This window comes from Filicampus tigris, chromosome 15 (assembly GCF_054856515.1).
Source record: "Filicampus tigris isolate MCC_2025a chromosome 15, RoL_Ftig_1.0, whole genome shotgun sequence".
NCBI classification, from domain to species: domain Eukaryota; kingdom Metazoa; phylum Chordata; class Actinopteri; order Syngnathiformes; family Syngnathidae; genus Filicampus; species Filicampus tigris.
Window position 1 is genome coordinate 10,314,972 of NC_141231.1, and position 16,283 is coordinate 10,331,254.

Here is a 16,283-nt window from a genome sequence, read left to right on the forward strand (position 1 = left end):
GCTAACAGCCAAACACATCCCCCACACGTTCAGTACCTGCCCCTTGTATCTTTCTGGCCCTTCACATTTAATTCCCCACTTGATTACGGTTACCGTGTGAAATATAAGAAATACAAAATTAACTAGATGCGATATGTAGAAATGGCATAACATTACTGCCATCTTCTTGAGGCTTTTATTACTTGAAGTTTGATATCATTAGTGTCACCTGTGTCTTCATACTTTAAATAATACAAAAGTAATTGGTGTGATATGTTAATCAGATTAGTTCTATAACCTCAATGTGATCAGTTTTCAGGTACCCTGGTGATGAAATACGCTGTTAAATAACACCATAACAATGCTGCTCTTGAAAAAAAAGACGCTATATGAATTATAGTTTAACAGAATTTAAATATTTATGGGATAGGGACAGTGTTCGACAAAGGGAGAAGAGGACAAAACAAATAAAAATTACAATATCTTCTCATATTTTACCAGTTTACTCAACCCTTTGTCATTAACGTACTACATTTTAAAGTACTACCATGTATGCTATGTATTTGTATACGGTATTCTGTGCATTTCAATTTCTTGAATATTAATATAATATCTTAAAACAGACATACAGACTGACATTTGAAACAAATAAATCCCTTTATTTTTCACATGGCGAACTCAGTTCGTGGACATTTGAGACAGACCACCATTGCAGGATTGACATGCAATGCTCAGCACAAGTAATTGCTTCTCTTGTGGTGTCCAGCAACAGCGCCAGTCTCAACAGGCCTCCTGATTGGCTAGCGTTTCATTTTACATCACAATCAGAGTGCGAGGTGAGCCCTGACTCAGCATTGACCACGCACTAAAGGATTTGCCATCGGAAATATTGAACAGATTTTTAAAGATTTGTATTTTTATAGATTTTTTTAGGTTTATTGCCCAGGGCCATCTTTTCGAGAAATTGATGATTTTGTCTTTGCTGACACTGATTGCAAGCAAGGAAAAATCCAAAAATCCTGCCCGATTATTGGTATGTGTGGACCCTATTTCTTAAGACTGCTTTGCCCCAGCTTGGATTTGAAGTGGACCCCTAAATTTGCCAGAGAAGGGACATCATCAGTATGTAAAGTGAATGTCAATTTTAACACCTGAGACAAACCGGCCACCAGAAGTTGAAAGACTAAAGAGTTTTTCTATTCCACTTGAAATTTGAGTCAAAGTCGATTAATCAATGATGTCATTCGTATTTTTTTAACACAATGCAGAGATGCAAAACACATGTGATTAGTCGACTTCAAGATGTAAACATTGATGGTGAGTAGTGAAGGCACCTAGTCTAGAAACTGGACCAAGCCCTACTGGCCACATCTTTTTGTGTTAAAAGCAATGGTCACTGTCGCTGGCAGCACTGATGAATTTGCTGACACAGTATCAGAGGGGTAACAGAGACAGGGAGTTTTAAAGTTTAACACCCAAGACCCGACCCATTTAATTGTCTGGTACACAAAACCGTGCTGTGAATTTGGTATGTGGACCGTCAGTGGTGATTTACCAGACTTAATCCATCTCTTAATTCCATCGCTATCATATCAATGTAATTATACAAACCATCAATGCTGTACAAAAATGCGACATAACTGCACAAAACTGCCAGGCTCATCATCTGGAGCAGTTCACAATATTTATCTTATGACACGACAAAAATGAAATACAGTACATAATACTCACCAGTGATGCTTAAATTAAATGTATTTGTGACCAGATCGTTAAATGTATTTATGTGACCCGATCGTTTCAGACATGTTTTCCCAATCGAACTTGGCTTGCTCTGACCAACCAATCAGAGGACGGAAAAGTGATGATGTCATTGATGGTTTACTGTCTTTTCAATCTGTTTGGTTAAAGAAACAGTCCCATTGCTAATATAGTCAGTCTGATTATGAAGGTTCTGGGCAGATTACATTGACATGGCAACACAGACTGAAATCTGAAATCCAAGTAGCCTGAATTCCTGACGCTTTTCATTTAGCACTGCTGCTGCTGCGGGCCCCGGCACACTTGTGCTTGCTCACCTGACACTTGAAGGTGAAGCGTTTGTCGCATGCAGCGCAGCTAAATGGTTTCTCGCCAGTGTGCCGGCGCATGTGCGACATCATGGTGCCTTTCCGGGAGAAGCGCTCACTGCACACCGAGCACGGGAAGGGCTTCTCCCCCGTGTGCGTCCGTACGTGGAGCACCAGCGAGATGCGCTGGCTGAAGCTTGTGTCGCACAATGAGCAGGTGAAAGGCTTCACTCCCGTGTGAGTGCGCGAGTGCACCACTAAGTTTGAGCGCTGACGGAAAGTTTTGTTGCACACCGAGCAGCAGAAGGGTTTCTCCCCTGTGTGGCGCCGCATGTGTCTCTTCAGGTTGCGCTTGTGGTCAAAAATGTTGTCGCATTCGGAGCAGTTGAAGCGTTTCTTGTTGTTGTGGCGTCTTGCTTCCCCGCCGGAGCGGTCGCTGCTGGCTAAGAGCCCATTGGTCTCATCTCCATCGTCCGTCTCAGAAGAAACCGACAATGGATCAAACTGAGGGTCCGTTTCTGGTCCTCGGTCACGTTTCGCCTTGCTGGTTGGCAGCGACGAGTGAGGTTCCTCATCTTCACTCTTCACTGGGATGCGAGTCAACGAGATGTCCTCCTCTTGTGCCGTGCTGGAGCTCCACTCCTGCTGCTCCTCTTTGACGACGATCACTTTTAAGACGTCCGGTGGCAACGCTGAAATACAAGGACAATGAAAAATCAACCAGACATATTGAAAAGTATTCAGGTTTTACGCTAAAATAGAGGCAAATGAACTGTGATTTAATAAGGGCAGTTTAAGAGTTGCTAGCTTACGAAATACTCCGAATTCAAAGTCTTTTTAGTGTACACTACAACAACTACACAGAAATCAACCGAAAAAGTGGCGTAAACATAAGTCCGTAAGTCATAAATCAGACTACAACAGTAATGCAAACAAATGTGTGGCTTTATCACTTCAACTTTTCATGTTTCATGACACAATTGCAGCCTTTGCAATTTGAAAATTGCATTCTACTATATTTATGATGTCGATTTGAATTTGATTAATTGTTAGCAATAAACAGCTTGAACCCTCATTTTTAAAGAACTGTTAACCAGCAACGTTTTTTTAAGAGTTATTAACTTGTGAAGGTTATAGTTTCTTCAGAAACATCCTGAAATTCCACCCTAACAAGCCCAATATTCTTGGTTATGTTTACAAATATATATATTTTTTCGTTTTGAACAAGATATTTCTTTGTCATTAAGTTACATAAAAGTAGGTCCACAAAATGAAAAGTCCGAGTCCCAGTCAGGGTGACATTTGAAACCCCACTGAACTACAAACAGAAAGCATCATGACATCACAACACTGGAGCTGCGGCTAGCAGCAGTTAGCAAGCTGCTTGACCGCCGCGACGCAGTTTAGCTTTCGTTCCGACCCTGTTGAGCTCGCAAAACGAAGTACGTATTTTCTGCAAATATACGTCACACACCTTCATTTTGCCGTTTTCGTTCAGAATTGGGAGGCAATTGCAGGTTGTGGTCCATCTCCCTCTGCTCTCCCCATCCGTCATCTCTGGGATAAAGGAAGTCAAACTTTGATACATTTCAAATTAAATTAATGTGGCGTACAAGTATGATTTTTTGTTGTTGTTGCGGACATTAAGACCTACAGACACCGCTATAGTAGCACACTTAACTACACATTTTATGCTTAAGGTTAAGGTTTATTGTATTTATCGTTCTGACAAAAGAATTGATGAAAATAAAAGCAGTAACGTGTTTGAAATACAAACCGGAAGTAGTAGTGTCACTGTTGTTTGTCTCCATAGTGAACGTGAAGTCACCAAGGAAGCCAACTGATTGCATTTGTGCTGTTTTCAGTATAAATGTCATGTGGTTTGGGAGAATAGTTTTATTTTGAGATACAATTTGTATGAAACGGAGTGCATATCATTTTTACATTGCCTATATTTTGCATTTGCCTGGAGCACAGAGGGTCACTGGCTGTCAAACCTTTTGGAAGGGCAATCAATGGTCAACAGCATGGAGTAGTATTTTTTGTTTGTTTTTTGTAATGGTGGGGTGTGGTATTGAGGAAGAATTGTTTTGCACACTTTCAAGACTATAATTCAATATTTTAGTCGTTTTTTGTTTTTGTTTTGTTTTTTGTTCTTTTTGTCACCTTGTCACAATCAGCTGCTATTCTCCATAGTTGCCATAGTACTGTTCTTGCAGAAGTTGGGCAGTACAGTATGGCAACCAATTCAAGGTGTGCCCCGTCTACTGCCCGAAGACAGCTAGGATAGGCTCCAGCACGCCCTCACGATAAGCGGATAATGGATGGATGGATAATAATTGTGTGTACTGTATTTCTCTTAAATTTCTTTGTTTCAAAGATACGACGTTGGCTCCACCCCTTTTCACTCCACACCAAAATGGCGTCAATTCCGCACACTGCAAGTGACGTTTCACCATGTGTCATCACTTCCGGATTACAGTGCTACGGCTACTCATCGTAGCTAAGCTAGTGAACCGACACGTCTGTGGCTGGGGCACAATATTATTATCATGGAAACAACTCCCTGACCACCGGAAAACATTTTTGAAAGTACGTATGTGTCTTATTTCTTAAGAGTGTTGTCTCTGTGAGCGAACAAATAACAGTGTTGTTGTTGTAATTAGTGTAGGCGTGACAGACGGCCAATGCTAACATCGGGGCGCTAGCCCTAGCTTTAACGTTGTTACAGTTCATTTATGTTGCCGCCACAAATGTCAAATGGAACAACTTGTGAATTGTGTGTATGTTTGAGTTTAGGTGTATAAATCTATAGTTAATCGACATGTTTGCTGTCGTTTGAACGTTACCTCGCTGTCTGTTATTGTAATCTCAAAATAGAAGGTAGCTACACTATGCCTTATTATTGTTTTGACTGATGTGTATAATACAAATATGGCACTTAAATCAAAGGGAACGTGTTACTTAGTAAAAACGTACAAATTACTAAATTGTGTAGTGTATATTGTAGTACATGCTGGCTACAAGATATAGACTCCAATTGAAGTCGAAGAAAAAAATGTTTTGTCTAAATGCTCATCAACTTGCTTCAACGTAGTTCCTTGGCACCAAGATGCGGCAATCTTCTGCTTTTATCTAAATGAAGCTCCTCATCTTGCTTCAATGTAGTTCATTGGAACCAAGATGCAGCAAACCACTGCTTTTGTCTAAATTAAGATCCTAATTTCAGCTCATCATAGTTCCTTAGCACCAAGATGCCACTCAAACCAAAACAGTGCTTGTCTGCCACTAAGTTAAGATCCGCAACTCCCTTCAACAAATTCTTTGGCAACCAGATGTGGCAAAACAATGATTTTTCTCAATGTTCTTCAGTTCGCTTTATCATAGTTCCTTCGCAACTATCTGCCACAAGATGGCGCCAAAGCAGTACTTTTATTGCTGGGTCACGAAAAAAAGTGGATAGGAGAGTTTTTAATAAGGGAAGAATAGGATAGGTTCCAGAAAGGTTGTATCTACGCAGGGTAACACTGCTTTACAAACGTTTCTTTCTTCAAAAGTGACTCATACATTTATTATTATTTCTGTTTTTTTGCACCTGAAACAACAACAAAATATACGAGTAATTCACAGTCAAAGAATGATTGCATTTTTGGATTGAGTGCGACACGTTTGTCCTTCCAGAGAGCATGTTGGCGCGACTGTTCCGACTCCACGGCCTGCTGGTGGCCGCCCACCCATGGGAGGTGATCATCAGCACCCTGGCGCTCACCGTCTGCCTCATGTCCATGAACAGCCTGGCAGCCAACAGTCACATGTGCAGCTGGAATGACTGTCCCAAAGTGGAACGTGAGGTGAAGATTTTAGCACCGCTCGCTCTTCAGGCCTTGAGCGCCCGTAACCTGATTGTACGCGTTCCCTTTTTAGCCGACCCACAGCAGCGACGCCATCATCCTGACTGTGACACGATGCGTGGCTCTCATTTACATCTACTTCCAGTTCAAGAACCTCCGACAGCTGGGCTCTAAGTACATTCTGGGTCGGTATCGCAGCATCTCTTCAGACGTTTGTAATGCTATTAAAGCTCACTTTTTTTTTCTTTTTTTTTTTTGGACTCCCGTAGGTATTGCCGGTTCATTTACATTAGTCTCCAGTTTTGTTTTCAGCTCGGTCGTCATCCACTTTTTTGGCAGAGAGCTGACAGGCCTCAAGTAAGTCGTCCACTTTGGTTATAGTCGTTGAAAAATTCACAAATGTATTTTTTTTTTTTCCTTTGTAGCTGGAAAGGCGCAATAATTGCTGTAGTCCTTTTTTAAGACAAAAGTCCTTTTTGCGGGGGTGGGGGTGTTGGAATAGTTGCATGAACTCCGGTTTCCTCTCACATTCCAAAAACATGCATTAATTGAGCACTCCAAATTGTCCCTGGGTATGATTCTGAGTATGAATGTTTGGTTGTCTCTGTGTGCCCTGCGATTGGCTGACAACCAATTCAGGGGGTGCCCGCCTCTGCCCGAAGACAGCTGGGATAGGTTCCAGCACGCCTGCGACCCTCGTGTGGAAAAGCGGTTTGGATGAGGGATGGATGGATGGATGGATGGGTTTATATACATTTCTGTGAAATTGAGACAACAGCAATATTATTTTTTCCATTGATTTTGCTTTTTATACTTAGAGTGGATATAAAAAGTCTACACACACTTGTTCAAATGCAAAAAAAATAACCAGTTCTTGGTAAATACTTTCAAAACTTTATTTAAACATTTACGAGACCTATAATCTCCAAGTCAATTGCAAAAAAAATATTTTCAAGATAATCTTGTTGCAAAAGTGTGCACACCTTCTTACTTAAACCGTCCTCTTCATCCCTCAGTGAAGCACTCCCTTTCTTCCTCCTCCTCATCGACTTGTCCAAAGCCTGCACGCTGGCCAAGTTTGCACTCAGCAGCAACTCCCAGGTGAGCGTGCACTCTGTGATACGTCCTCTTCACACAGAGAGCCTCAACACTGGTTGGCTTATTTGTCTGCGTGCGTATGTGTGCGCGCGCACACTTAGGAGGAGGTGAGGGAGAACATCTCTCAGGGCATGGCCATCTTGGGTCCCACATTCACGCTGGACGCTCTGGTAGAGTGTCTAGTCATCGGGATCGGCACCATGTCAGGTGGGACACACCACCACCAATGATGAAGATGATGATGAAGGTAGTCAAAATCACTGACCTGATTTGATGTTCTCCAGGTGTGCCACAGCTGGAGATCATGTGCTGCTTTGGCTGCATGTCGGTGCTGGCCAACTACTTTGTCTTCATGACCTTCTTCCCCGCTTGCGTCTCGCTAGTTCTTGAGGTAAGATGGCTGAAAATGGCACCCACAATGTTTTAGTTAGAGCAGATCGTTACTTCCACCAAGGAGAAAGGATTCCTGGCTGCAGTTTTTGCATGATTAGGGCATTCTTCCCAGGATGTTCCCATTACAATTTGCACAGTTTTTCTTGGCTCTAATTGAGGCAGAGTGTGCCACCAATCTGATCTTTTTCACACTGTGAAACGTTTTCTTTTTCTTAAATCACACCGTACACTTCAATAAAAATACAGGAACCCTGTTTTACACTAAAATATAATAAATGTGCATGTGAGTACAGTTGAACAGTAAATTTAATCAACATGAACAATGACTTTGTTAAATGATAGTTGAACGTTGTCTTGTGTAACACTTATGAAGGATGATTTATAATTATTTATCATATACCTCAATGGACCAGTAGGTTCGGCTGCAAAAGCTTAATGGAGCGTTCAAATGAGAAACAAAGACTATTTCAACTTTAGTGAACAAATGTAGAAAAATTGTAAACAGTATTACACACATACTTAACAGAACACACAATATCAATTATTGGCCAATGGTAAATTCAATGAGTTCTTTAGAGATTTACCGTGCACTCAGTACAATTAGTTAGAACTTAGTTTTTTTACCAAAGTTTCAATTGTCAATATCAAGTTTGAAATTAATTTATAACACTGGTGTATAAATTTCAGTTACAAATACCATTGTGCGGAAAAATATCCACAACAATCGCCAATACACATTTACAAGGTTTGTCGAATGTCCAGCAAAGTCTAAAGGTATGTACGAGTATAAGTCCAACATTCCCGGGGTGTGAAATATACAGTACCATACCCAATGCATAACCTAGTGCATAACCTAGTGCATAGCGCCCTCGCCTGTTGAACTCCGCCAACTGTAGTAACATCCTGTCAATGGCTATTGTATTGTGTTGTATTGTAATTCCGGTTAGAGCGCCCCTAGCGGTGGAAGAAAAATCCACAGAATAGCCACAGCTTTATATAAGCCGCATGGTTCAAAGTAGCAAGAAAAAAGTAGCAGTTTATTGTCCGGAAAACACGGTAGTTCAACGTCTTTTGTGTGTTTTCTATCAGTTTTTTATTACATCATCTCATACATGACATGAATCAATTCCTGCTTTTAACATTCTCTATACACTAGGGATGTTACGATATCCAGATGTCACAATACAATAATATCACAATATGAACCTCACAATATGATAACTGTCATGATATTGTGGAGAGGTTGGCGATATATAAAGTTCACAATGCTGCTTAAAAGCTCATGATATAAAAAGAGCTCATAAAAAAAAAATCACAATATTCTGTTTTTGTACATAATAGCAGCATTCACAAAGAAATAGGCTTGGCCAGTCATGCTTTCCTGTTGTTGTTAATTTCTGACTGTCATTTGTATTATATGCTTTGTATTATAGTTTATATTTTAGTGTTTTACACTTAAGTTCGCATCTTGTCCTCCCATGTGCTCAGGAAAGTAACAGTTTCAATTGTACAGGGCAATTGTGATTCCCTACTGTTCAAATGCTGATAAACATTTAAATCTTTGAAATCCATTTTTCCTCAAGCCTTGGTAGAGGCCTTTTCTGTCTTATGTTGGTTTTCATTGTGCGTGCGCAGTTGTCGATGGAAAGCCGTGAGGGTCGTCCCATTTGGCAGTTGAGCCACTTTGCCCACGTGCTGGCTGAAGAAGAGCACAACAAGCCCAATCCTGTGACGCAGAGGGTGAAGCTCATCATGGTGAGTTGTGGCAGCAGGAGCACAGTAATCTCAGCACGCTCTAGTTGTAACAAGTATGTGTGTCTTTGAAGTCACTGGGACTCGCTCTAGTCCACGCTCACGCGCGACTGGCGGCCGAACATCCCGGCCACAACCAGACGGCGGCGGGGTCCGCGCACAAGAGGCTGGAGCACGGCGCCTCCATGGGGCCGCTGCAGCTGAATGGGTAAAAAAAAAAAGTCATGCCATCAATAAGATTGCTGTCAAAATTGTCTTATAATTTGTTCTCTCCATTTTGAATTAGCAATCACAAACGAAAAGTTTGCTACGTTTCTAAATCTATTGCAAAAGAAAATGCCAGAGCCCTGTCAAACATAAAATTGGTGCTTTGTCGCATCTATAGGTAACCCTATATGTAAAGGTCAATTACATTTAAAGTATTTATATTAATTGGCTTGATGCCAACACATTTTTTGATTTATTATTATTTTCTTTTTTTTTTTGATTGCCAATTGAAAAATGTAAGAACAAATTATGTATGAATCGTGGTTTTGCGCTGGATTTCTAATCCCGCCGTTGACGTCCCTCAGGGTGGACCTGGAGCAGGTGATCACGCTCGGCCTGGCCCTGCTCCTCGCCGTCAAGTACGTCTTCTTCGAGCAGAGCGAGACAGAGTCGTCGCTGTCCATCAAGAGTACCTCGGGCGGCTCGCCTCCCGCCCACAGGCTGGTGCCGGCCGACGGCTGCTGCAGGATGGACTGCCCCACAGCCAACAACAACGCAGCCGCAGGAGCAGAGTCCAAACTTGTGTGCAAGGAGGAAGGTAAAGGCTCCCGATTGGTTCCATTCAAGACACATCAGCATTGACGTTATTTGTAAGATGCTCGATTGGGTCATATTTGAGAATGAGGTCGTGTTTTTCTAGTCTTATTTTTGTATTAGCCACATCTTTGTCCTGAGCGCAGGGAATAATGAAGGATTTGTTTCAAAAAGGTCCTCAAATAGGCAAACTCACAAATAGCAAATCACAACTATGCACAACTAAAACATTTTTCCTTTAGGGAATTGTGTTTATATTTCTATTATCTACTTACCTTTTTTTCTTTTTTCTTAAAATGCATTAACACACGCAAAGTTGTTTGCTTTCAGCAGGTCATAAGTTTCACAAATTAAATAAGTTATTTTTGGGGGGCAAATGTCAAATTTCACTTGAGAGTTGATTAACTCATTCAATCCCAAAGACATATTTATGTCTTTTCAAAGTCCAGCCATTCAATCCCAGGAATTTATTGATATTTTTTTCAAACGTTTTGGTAAAAGAGGGTCTAAAAATGCAAGGGACTGAATGAGTTAAAATATATATATTTATGATTTAACATAAGTTAAGAAGTTGTATATGTTTTCTACATGTATAGTCATATTTTTACGGAAGAAGTGCTTGTTTTCAGATCATATTTTTGACAAAAATTGTTAGTTCACAAAAGTATCTTTTATTTTTACAAAATATACAGTTATATTTTTTATGGAAAAAGTCATTTTTTTCCAACACTAAATGAATGAAATAAAAAGTATTTTTCAAAAGAAAATGTCATTTGTTTTGAGCTGGTGATGTTTTACGCAAATGTAATTTTTAAGAAATTCTTGTCAAAAATGTCACACTTCACATTTTTTTTCCTTTTTACTCCAAAAAATGTTCCACATGAAGTATTTTTTTCTGAGGGTTCTCAGGAGTAAAGTGGCTGAATAAAATCTTACTTTACTAGGATTTTTTTTTTAAGTCCTATTTTGTTGACTTCATCCACAGCAGAGGCCAGCCCGTCTCCAGCGGCTCACGATGAGTCCAAACCTGAAGCTTGTCCGCGCACGTTGGAGGAATGTCTGGACGTCCTTGCCGATCCGCAGGTGAGCTACCTCCCGTCTCTCGTAACGTGAAATCCACGGCCACTGTGGCAAACTGCGACTGCTTGGTGTCTTCTCAGCGAGGGCCTCGTTGCCTCAGCGACGGCGAGGTGATCAACTTGGTGGCGTCACGTCACATCCTCAACTACAAGCTTGACTCTGTGCTGGAGACCCCCGAGAGGGGCGTGGCCATCAGGAGGGAGATGTTGTCCTCCAAACTTCCCGTTCCCGCCGCCTTGTTGTCGCTTCCTTATGAGAACTATGACTACACCAAGGTGAAGGCAACATGAACCTTCACTTGTGTTCATTTCAAACCGAATCAAGTTAATGCGAACGTCTTCACGCATTCCTGTTCGGCAGGTGATGGGAACATGCTGCGAGAACGTCATCGGCTACATGCCGGTCCCGGTGGGAGTGGCCGGCCCGCTGCCCTTGGACGACAAGCAGTTTTACGTTCCCTTGGCAACCACCGAGGGCTGCCTGGTGGCTAGCACCAACCGGGGCTGCCGGGCTCTCTCTGTAAGTGTTAGAGTATATATAACACATCAAACTTTTACACACCAAATTAAGAAAATGCTAAATGAGAAGTCACATTTTAAATGAATAAAGTTATTTTTTTTTATTTTTTTTTTTGAATTATGTTGTTTGTTGATAAGTGACAATCATGAGAGAAGTTTTTTATGTTTAGTTAATTTTTTTATTCTAAGATTAGTATTTTGTCAGAATGAAGCAACGAACGTTCCTTGATATTCCGATGTTGTCGCAGCTGAGCGGGGGCTGTCATAGCAGGGTGCTCGCCGACAGTATGACTCGGGGTCCCGTGGTGCGCCTCCCCTCTGCCTGCCGCGCCGCCGAGGTCAAAGCGTGGCTGGAGAGTGTTGAGGGCTTTGGCGTTATCAAAGACGCCTTCAACCAGACCAGCAGGTGCGATTATGGGCCGCTCCACCGCATTGATTGACGTGTTGTAAAGCTCGTCGCTGGGCTAACAACATTTTTGTTCTGTCCAGGTTTGCCCGGCTGGAAAAAATGCTGGTGGGCTTAGCGGGCAGGAACCTATACATCCGCTTTGAGGCGCACACAGGAGACGCCATGGGCATGAATATGCTCTCAAAGGTACCTTCTCACTAAGATGTACAAGTAGCAATTCTCTTTGCTTAATGTATAGTTTTAAGCTAAATAATAACTGGGAGTGGCGATAAACAGAAAATGTATAAATTTATTTTATTTGTATCCGTATAGTCTATTACAAGACTTGAACTGCTGTATTACAAATAAGACACCTTGCTTGACTGAAATGTTAAAATAAGATTTCTGCTCTCAACTCATCCATTGCTAGCTATAGATGTCAAAGGTCCATTTTAACTGGGCTGGCAGTGAATGAGTTAAGTTTTAAATAGTTTTCAATGAAGTCGGCAAAAATTAATTTCTTTTGTGGAGTTACGAAATGCGTGTGCATTTGCAGGGCTGTGAGAAGGCTCTGCACAGACTACAGCAGCAACACGCCGACGTGGAGGTTCTCTCCGTCAGTGGCAACTTTTGCACCGACAAGAAGTCTGCTGCCATCAACTGGATCCTGGGGCGCGGCAAGTGTGCCGTGTGCGAGGCCACCGTCCCCGCCAAGGTGGTCCGCGAGGTAACGGGAAAAAAAACACGTCATTAACAAAGTGCTAAAGAAATACTTTAGAATGGAAAAAAAAAATCAATTTTTTCAAGAAAAGAAAAAGTATTCTCACAAGAACTGAGTTAAAAAGTTAGTGGTTCCCAAGAGATTTGGATTTTGTCAAGAACAAGTAGTAGTATTATGAGAATGTAGTCTTTTTCTTTTTTAAAAGTCCATCCAGGATGTCAAGTTGTTTTTTTCCACAAGAAAAGAAATTTTACATGAATGTTGTTTTTTTTTTGTGTGTGTGAAAAATCTATTTTATTGAGGAAAAAGAAATTTGAGAAAATGTTTGAGGTTTTTTTTCAGGGGGGAAAAAATAAGTAATCTCAATTTTCAATATATTTTTAAAGCCTTTTACATTCTAAATTCAAAGAAGCATTTTAATATTCCTTTATTTTAAATTCTAATAAAAAGGTTGTTCTTTTCATATAAAGTAATTTAAATTTAACCATAATGGTCAGATTTTTCTGATCAGCATTTTTTTTCCGGTTATGGTCAAAATTTTTATTTATTTATTTTTTTAACATTTATATGAGAGTTAAGTCATTTCATAATAATAGAAGGACATATTTTTTTAAATCACATCTTGATTCAATTTTTTTTTTTTTTTTTTTTTTAGAAAAAACGTTGCATTTTTTTCCCCCTCAAAGATAAGTCTATATTGAATCTATATTGAGGTCTCCTTTTAACTATAAATGGGCAAAAAGGGTGTTCTTTACCAATGTGGTCTTTGTTTTTCTTAAAAAAAATATATATCACATCAGTTGAAAGTCTAACGTGAGCCTATTGGTGTTCAAAGAGGGATTTTCTTGGGGTTTTTTGTATTATTTTTTTGTTTTCTTTTGTAAAATTAGGTGCTGAAGAGCAGTACAGCGGCACTGGTGGAGCTCAATATCAACAAGAATCTGGTGGGCTCGGCCATGGCGGGCAGCGTCGGTGGCTTCAATGCACACGCCGCCAACATCGTGGCGGCCATCTTCATCGCCTGCGGGCAAGTGAGTCCACATTTAACCCAAGCAGCCACCAAAACAGTTTACTTGTTCACTTCGTGTGAACAAAAAGTTCTTTGGCATTGGCACAGACGATTTGGCAGATAGACCATTTCCTCAGATCTGTTGCTCATCCCACAAATGCATGTTCCATACAAATTTGGCACCGCTTAAAAGGGAAATGAATAGCGCACAAGTTTGCGTTACGAGCGAACTTCTGATACGCTGCTTGGTGCATCTGATGCTCACTCGTGACACAAACGCAATATTAATCAGAATGCTGTATTTCAACTAGTGGGCCTGCATAGAATATATTCTGGAAAAAAAATGTTTGAGTTGACTTCCTCTTTAAATAAAAAATGAAAACACGAGGAGCTAACACACTGACGCACTGACAAAACCAACTCCAGCTCCTGGCATCACTTACGGGGCCAGGTCAATGGGGAATGATCAATGATTCAATGGAATCAAATGGAAAGTGAATTGAATATAAGGTGAATGTAGCGCTCTATTAGTCACGTCAATCTAAAATGAACTGGAAGTCTTCAGGTTGGTTCAAATCGGACGCTGTGCTTTGGTGGTAGGACCCCGCACAGACTGTAAGCAGCGCCAACTGCATCACGCAAATGGAAGCCACCGGTCCGGATGGCGAGGACCTCTACATCAGCTGCACCATGCCCTCCATCGAGCTGGGCACCGTCGGCGGAGGCACTAACCTGCCACCGCAGCAGGCCTGTCTACAGGTAACAAAAAACAAATGTTTTCCTTCAAGAGAAAATTATTTTAAAATGAAAGCATGTTGCACATTTTAAGTAAGAGAAGAAAAAAGTAGAGTTTCCATTTCCAGATGTAAAAAGATTTTTTTGGGGGGACAAATCACCTTTACTGAATAGTCTTTATGTGAATGAAAAGTAGTAACCTTGTGGCAATAGTCAACTACGGTGTTTATTTTCTTTTTTTTTTTTTTTTTTTTAGAGGCAAGGTTTTCCTTTAAAAATTTAATGTGTTTGTGCTTAGATGCTCGGAGTCCAAGGCACCAGGCCGGACCAACCTGGCGAGAATGCCCGGCAGCTGGCCCGCGTGGTCTGCGCCACCGTCCTGGCTGGAGAGCTCTCCCTCATGGCGGCCTTGGAAGCCGGTCACCTCGTCAAGAGTCACATGACCCACAACAGGTGTGATCAAACAGTTGCCTATTTCTTTTGTAGACAAGAAAACAACAGTAGTGTCTTTTTTCTCAAGAAAAAACTTTTTTTTTTCCTAGAAGAAATAAAATGTTAGATGGTGGTGGGTGTCAACCATGAAGGGGGAGGGGGGGGTTATTTTCATTAAAGTAAAAGGCCCCCCCAAACAATGAGGGTTTTTTTTTTCCTGAGAAGAAAAGAAAAATGCACATATTTCCCAAGAAGAAGAAAGAGTTCGGTGCCTTCTGGGAAGAAGATTAAAATTTCAATTTGCGACGATATCTGTCCTGAATGATGACGCCACACCATCGCCTTCTATGTTTCAGGTCCAAATCCAACTTAGCCGCCATGTCGTCACCTGCCGGGGACGCCTTGTGACACTTGCTGACGCTCTTCTCCTGTGGAATACGTACGCCGGCGGCCAAGTTGATGTGTTCACGGGACCGCTGCTGCAGCAGTGCGACATGTCTTCTGAGTCGAGACCATCAAGCGACTTGACACTTGACATGGGATGCCTCAGCAAGAGCTCACTTGTCTTTTCTTTTTGAACGCTTATTTTTTTTGCAATGAGAAGACTCTCTAAAGCTGGATGTGTAAGCCATAAAAACACTACAGGCTTGGAAGAAGAAAGCTCAAAACTGTGAAATGTATTTTGAGTGTAATAGAATATTAAATTATAAAGCTTTATGTCATTCAGTGTTTTTGTCAAGTATATATTTCTCCTTGAAAACGTGGTCACAGATTTTTATGTTTTTGTTTTCTGTCACCCCCCAAAAAGCGCTGCTTTATCCCACACCCACATTCATAAATGTAGCAATTACAAATAAATAATATTTTTACTTAGAAAGTTCTTCCTCGATAAATCTTTTAGCACTTTATTACAGAGACTTAAAAACAATTTCAGAAAGAAAAAAAAAATTCACCTGAACGCTATACTACTGTATTATATGTATACTTTGTTTTTCCAAAGAAAAAAACCCGCACAATTTTTGCGAAGCAGTTATGCTTTTTTTTCCTTAAACAGTAAAACTTTAATTTATAAATACTGGATTTGAAATGACTGGACTAGCAAATGTGAGTTCAGAGCAGCAGCAGCACCGAACATGTCCACGAGATGTTGCTGTTTCTCCACTCTGCTTGTATTTGAAGCGCACAGAAAGGTCATGGAAGCCAACAAAATCTTATAAAACTTGACATACAGCATACGCACGCAGCATACCTAAACCACCAGTAAAGTAAATAATACAAGCAGACTGTTAACATCGTACTAAAATGAAAGCATTGATGATGATCGCAGCACTTTGTATAGATCGCCTAAGAAAAAAAAGGACAGACTGAAAGACGGAAGTAGGTTTTCATCTGTCAGTGTAAGTCACTAACCAGGTCAAATACCGTCGCTGACGGATGCCCGTTTCGCTGACGACTGACAA

At 41.0% G+C, this 16,283-nt stretch overlaps 2 protein-coding genes across 5 annotated transcripts; one reads left to right on the plus strand and one right to left on the minus strand.

Moving 5' to 3' along the window:
* Nucleotides 1-566: 566 nt before the first annotated feature.
* On the minus strand, nt 567-4,307 carry LOC147135432 (uncharacterized). Of its 2 annotated transcripts, XR_015089921.1 has the most exons (4): nt 4,212-4,307; nt 3,520-3,602; nt 1,711-2,737; nt 567-1,072 (listed from the first exon to the last, which is right to left on the minus strand). XR_015089921.1 is itself a non-coding variant. In XM_086054358.1 (3 exons), exons 2-3 carry the CDS (start codon nt 3,572-3,574, stop codon nt 2,004-2,006), a joined length of 789 nt encoding a protein of 262 aa, XP_085910484.1. In that variant the 5' UTR covers nt 3,575-3,602; nt 4,212-4,307; the 3' UTR covers nt 570-2,003. The 2 variants fall into 2 exon arrangements, 1 of the variants encoding a protein (XP_085910484.1); XM_086054358.1 differs by having other exon boundaries at nt 570-2,737.
* Nucleotides 3,473-15,545, plus strand: LOC147135433 (3-hydroxy-3-methylglutaryl-coenzyme A reductase-like). Of its 3 annotated transcripts, XM_086054356.1 has the most exons (21): nt 3,473-3,487; nt 4,426-4,637; nt 5,727-5,896; nt 5,970-6,081; nt 6,166-6,253; nt 6,913-6,997; nt 7,096-7,201; nt 7,279-7,385; nt 9,023-9,142; nt 9,214-9,347; nt 9,712-9,944; nt 10,926-11,023; nt 11,101-11,295; nt 11,381-11,539; nt 11,787-11,944; nt 12,028-12,133; nt 12,483-12,653; nt 13,538-13,678; nt 14,257-14,415; nt 14,690-14,844; nt 15,180-15,545. In XM_086054356.1, the coding sequence occupies exons 3-21, from the start codon at nt 5,732-5,734 to the stop codon at nt 15,229-15,231; spliced, it is 2,544 nt and encodes an 847-aa protein (XP_085910482.1). In that variant the 5' UTR covers nt 3,473-3,487; nt 4,426-4,637; nt 5,727-5,731; the 3' UTR covers nt 15,232-15,545. The 3 variants fall into 3 exon arrangements, with proteins under 3 accessions (XP_085910482.1, XP_085910483.1, XP_085910481.1); XM_086054357.1 differs by lacking the exon at nt 3,473-3,487 and having other exon boundaries at nt 4,073-4,637; nt 10,929-11,023; XM_086054355.1 differs by lacking the exon at nt 3,473-3,487 and having other exon boundaries at nt 4,076-4,637.
* Nucleotides 15,546-16,283: the final 738 nt, after the last annotated feature.